The sequence below is a fragment of the Pyrgilauda ruficollis genome, unplaced genomic scaffold, assembly GCF_017590135.1.
Source record: "Pyrgilauda ruficollis isolate IOZ18807 unplaced genomic scaffold, ASM1759013v1 scaffold39, whole genome shotgun sequence".
In the NCBI taxonomy this organism is placed as follows: domain Eukaryota; kingdom Metazoa; phylum Chordata; class Aves; order Passeriformes; family Passeridae; genus Pyrgilauda; species Pyrgilauda ruficollis.
In genome coordinates, this window is record NW_024525378.1 from 6,448,170 (window position 1) to 6,453,321 (window position 5,152).

General features: G+C 44.7%; 1 protein-coding gene across 1 annotated transcript in view; it reads right to left on the reverse strand.

The window, feature by feature from the left end:
• The window catches only part of CUNH1orf167 (chromosome unknown C1orf167 homolog), a 13,676-nt gene extending 8,829 nt beyond the window's left edge, over positions 1-4,847 (reverse strand). Inside the window, exons 1-8 of the mRNA XM_041476721.1 lie at positions 4,775-4,847; positions 3,991-4,207; positions 3,641-3,816; positions 3,065-3,162; positions 2,532-2,715; positions 1,440-2,100; positions 1,042-1,264; positions 292-461 (exon numbers count right to left, since the gene is read on the reverse strand). Coding sequence (XP_041332655.1) covers positions 292-461; positions 1,042-1,264; positions 1,440-1,618 — 572 coding nt within the window. The 5' untranslated portion in view covers positions 1,619-2,100; positions 2,532-2,715; positions 3,065-3,162; ... (1 more) ...; positions 3,991-4,207; positions 4,775-4,847. The remainder of the gene's footprint in view (positions 1-291; positions 462-1,041; positions 1,265-1,439; positions 2,101-2,531; positions 2,716-3,064; positions 3,163-3,640; positions 3,817-3,990; positions 4,208-4,774) is intronic.
• Between the last annotated feature and the right edge of the window lie 305 nt (positions 4,848-5,152).

Sequence of the window (5,152 nt, forward strand, 5' to 3'; positions counted from 1 at the left end):
AGGAAGGAAGGAAGGAAGGAAGGAAGGAAGGAAGGAAGGAAGGAAGGAAGGAAGGAAGGAAGGAAGGAAGGAAGGAAGGAAGGAAGGAAGGAAGGAAGGAAGGAAGGAAGGAAGGAAGGAAGGAAGGAAGGAAGGAAGGAAGGAAGGAAGGAAGGAAGGAAGGAAGGAAATAAAGTCCCCTGGAAGGGTGGTGTGACATGACATGAGAAATTATCCAGAAGGAAGGAATTCAGCCAGTTCAAACAAGGGGTCACTCCTACGAGCATCCCATAAAACCAGTCTCCAACTCACCCAGATCCAGGGAAGGAGGTCTGCAAGCACAGCTCCCCACCCAGCTCAGCTGGCAGTTCCATGCAATGGTGGAGTTGAAGGGAAGAACTGTGACACGAGATATGTGTGACATCCTCAGCAGTCAGAAGGGAGGAGAAGCCGTGCTGGCTGCTGTCACTAAGACTGCATTCCTGCAGGTATGAAGGGAGGAACATGCTGTGAGGTGAGTGTCCTCACAGTGGAAGAACCCAGCTAACAGCTCTGACCATGCCATTTACTCTTTTTCTTTATCAAGGATTCAGGCAAATCCAAAATGCATCCAAAGGAATTGCAGGCTAGCCATGACACCACTGGAGAGCAAATATCTAAGTGATGGGAAAGTTATTTCCATACTAATAATTTCCATACCGAATCCAGAAACACATATATTTCTATATTGAGAAAAGAGGAAATGAGCATATGCACTGTCTCAGTGAGGAAGCTCTTTGTATCTCATCCCTTCCACCTTGCAGCCACAAACAGAAGCAACTGTACAAGGGAAACTCACTAGCTCAGCTTCCCACATCTCTAACTGAAGAACTAGAAAAGGCACAGAGACCATTGACTTTACACCTTTAGATTTCATTTCAGCTTGAAGACCCCACAGATTCAGCACTAAATTTTAAGCACAGTTTGCTGATGGCAACACCATGTTGAAGAAGCCATTTTCCCCTGAAAAATCCCAGCAATTTAATACCTCAGAGCAGTCTAGGTTTACCAAGACCGTCTCACCTTTTCCAATGAGCTTTGAGAGGTCAGAGTAGCTGGTGCACTGCTGTCAAAGCCGGATGATGTTGAGAGGTCCTCAGAAAACTGCATGGCAAGAGGTTCCTCATAGACAGCTCTATGCAAGTGCTTAGAACTTTGTTCAATTGTCTTCAGCATGAGATACTTTTGGTGCCATAATTTCAGAGTTTTTTTGAGTTTACACTGCTCCAAAGTCTGAGAGAAAGAACTGAGACAGAAGATACTGAGACAGTAAAGTGAAAGAAGAACACCAGAGGGGGTGACTAGCACAGACATAATGGACAATAGATAGGGTAGAAAGGGCTCTAGAAAAAAGGTTCAGAAAATCAAGTGGACACTACTAATGGGGGCAGGGCTCCAGGGACTGGCTCTTCGGCACTCACTCAGCCTTGTGATGCTCACACAGCCTTGTTTTCCACAGCAGATATACTCTCTGCAGCTTCAGTTTTTGGCAGAAGTCATCAAAAGAATAGACTGTTTTCTCCAGAAACTGTCTCTCTCCAGTCCATGATGGCTCACCTTCATGCCTCTTTGTCACAGTCTTGTCACCTACTGAGCTCATAACTGCTCCTTAACCAGTTACATAAAGGAACAAGAGATTGTCTCAAGGCATTCCAACTCAGCCCAGCCCAACCCTCAAATTGCTTCTTTTCAGCAAGGTTTAAGAGTTTATGTTTGCTTTATGATGCAGAGCAACAAACCTCCCTGTAGCTTCACTGACACACCCAGAACCAGTCCTCTGCCCACTCTGGTTTGCTCATACCCTGTATCATCTGAGCCCCTCTGTCTTCAGTGTACAAGAAAAGGAAGGAACCTAAGCACGTCTAAAGCTTAGATTCTGCACAGACCCCAAACTGCTCACCATAATGCTGCCTCCTTCGTAGGAGGAAGAGGTTCACCACTGCCTGCTTATCACCTCCTCTGACCCGCAGCATCTCAACCCACTGCTGGAAGTGCTTCCTCAGAGATACTGCTCTGAGATGGGCCAGGTTGCACCTGTCAAGTGCCTTCTGCTTAACAGTCTCCTTCCATGTGCTGAAGCACCTGAGAATACCAAAGGAAAATGTTGAAAAACATTTATACAAGCTTATGTGTCTTGCTGAGACTAGGTTTAGTTCAGGAAAGACAGACACAAGCTGTTCCCTGAGCTTCTATTTGTTTATTTCAGTAAAAAAAACAGTGTTGTGCTTAGAGCACAGCAACATAGTGGCTGCTTTTGGGTTTGGTCTTTCAGAACATCAAAAGTCAGGACAAAAAAAGTTTTGGCAATGCACAGGAAGCAAGTCATAACATCTCTGGCCACAGCAGTTCCTTTTTATATTCCTACCCCTACCTTCATCTTTATTAACTCCTAAAACAAAAGGATAGATGGCTTTAAGATGGAACAATTATTACTGTCTGGGTTGGCTCTGTTATTCCATGGACTTTCACAGAGAACAGATTTTTCACATGAAAACCAGATCTCATCAACTCACCGGGAGACCATGTTTCTTTGGATTTGAGTTGTCAGTGTTAGAATCCCTTTCATTTCCAAGGTTTTGGAATGCCACATCCAGAAAATGTTTCGTAGCTTCTTCTTTTCCAGCAGAGCACAAGCTTCCAAAAGCCTGGCTTCCTCTTTGCTCAGCAGCTCCTTCTGCAGGCGCCACAGTCTGAAAGCTGCTGTGTCGCAGGGCAGGAAGAGATTGACAGGAAGAGAAATAGCAGAACTTCAAACAACTTCGTGTCACACAGCAAACATTCCCTGGCTTAAATCCAAGCTGCCAGAGGAAGGACACTTAAGGAAGGCAGCTCACATTGCTGGAGCAACACATGCTGCAGCTGAATTCATACAAGGAATGAGGCAAAACTTGTATGACATGGTGACTGGCCATCCTCCCCCATCACACATACTGGTCCAGCTACTTGCAGGATCACATTCTGAAAGAGCTCAAAACAACAACTAGACACAAACCACAAAAACTGGTGAAACACTGAATACCTCCAAGACTATGGAATGTGTGCTTACCAGCCAGCTGTCTCATGTCTCTGATTGCTTCAACTCTCCAGCAGAACTCATCTCCTCTCTGCGTACGACGAAGCTGTGTCCACAGTTTTCCCTCCATCCTGAAAGAGCCACAAACATGCCTCAACATCCAGCTGTCCAAAGAGGCACTCACAGGACAGAATCCAGGGCTTTCCTCTTTCTTTTTGTCTCAACTTGTTCTTCTGCCTCCAGAATTAGAAGCCTCAACAAAACGCTTTTCTTTTGACACCTCTACTGCCAAACTACTGCTAGAGCCTGTAGTATTGCCTCACTCCAACCTCATTTATCCCTTTATCACATATGCAGGTGATAGCTGAAGCAAAGAATTAGTACAGGAGTATTTCTGTCAGACACTCAGACTGCAAACACTGGTGCACAGAAGCTCTGAAATAGGACTGTTTAGTTATTAACATTAAACTGCTAATTCTTGCAGTGTTTACCCACAGCAATAGATCCAAGGACATGGAAACAAGTCTGCCATCATTTGAGAAAAAATTTCCCTGTGTTTGTAACCCTCCCTTTGTCCAAGATAACAGAAGAAGAATAATCTCTGCTTACCTATGAGCCTGCTCTGCTTCCTTTGAGTATCCTGTTGCAAGCTGATGCTGAGCTGAGGTTGTCATAGTGGCTAATCTTCCTACTCCAAAAATCCCCGCTGATGAACTTTGGGTATAGGAGTAAGGCTCAGGCTGCAGAGCTTCCTTCTTGCACTGTTTTGCCATAGCTTTCTTCCACTGAAGAAGAAACCACATGGTTAGAACAAACTACAGACAGAGTATTGGTACTGGGGACTACATCACAGAATTTCACAGTGTACCCCTTCCTCCTCCCTATCCAAACAGGATTTGTGCCTTCTCTGACTGCACAGCAGAAAGTTCATGGCACCACTGTCCCTAGCCAGTGCTCACCTTCTGGAAGCTGGCAGCTAGCAGAGTTGAAGCATGTCTCTGCTGGGCCACCTCCAATTGTGTCCTCCTTTGGTGCACAATCCACTGCAGAGCACCAAAGCTCTTCTGAAGCAGCTGGTGTCTGTAAAGCTGCGTGGCTGCCCTCTTCCAAAGGATATGTCTCCTCCAGGCTTGGAAACACCTTGCTAGGATTTGTTTGTCACACAAGTGCCAGGAACTTAAAAATGAAAAACAGAGGTGAGTTCCTGTTAACAGAAAGGAAAGTTAAACCAGCCAGGAGGTGGCAATCAGAGTTCAGCCATCAAGTTGTAAAGAGGTTATTTCAAATCATACTCTTTAAAGAATGGAAAACATGCAATCTCACACCAAATTAAGGAATGACTGTTGCTAAACAGGTAGCAACCTCATTCACAAATTTGAATTCCATCTCATGGATAAGTCTAGCTCTTGATCTTCTCTAACTGTGCAGTGAGCACATCAGAATTTGCTGCATTGAAGAGTAGCACTGATGATACCAACACTTCTTCATTTCTAGCAACAACCAAGGCTGAATTTAGAAGATAACATTGAAAAGATACAGAAATTATATTTCAGGTCATGCTCCATTCTAAATGACAACCCTTTGAAAAGAAGTGGATGCAGCCCCTCAGCCAACCACAGCAGATTAATGCAGGCTAAGTCCTAAACCTAAATCTTCCTAGGGACACGGCTCCTTAGCCACTTCCCAGAAGTGCTCCTCAGTTAACTACCAGCACACCCATACTTAAACACAGAGTCTTTTTACCTTTGCTCATTCACCTTCAATGACCAGAAGCTGTCCTCTGAGGTCTGCAAACAGACAAGAGACAGTAATTCACAATTATTCACACTGCTCCACTCTATTAAGAATTTGTCTTTGTGGCACACATCATTTTGGATGCAGACCAGAACAGGACTGCTTCAAGATCATGCATTATGTGGGATGCCTTGGACACTGCTCCCACACCATTGCTCTGTGAATATTCTTATACACTTCAGACATAAAAAGGCACAAAAAGCCTGAAATCACAGGGCCCTGCAACACTGCACAGAGTAAAATCCAGTTTAATGCTTTCCCTCGTCATGTAGATCAGAGACTATAAACAGGTGTTTACAATCCCAAAACAACCAAGTTGACCAGCTG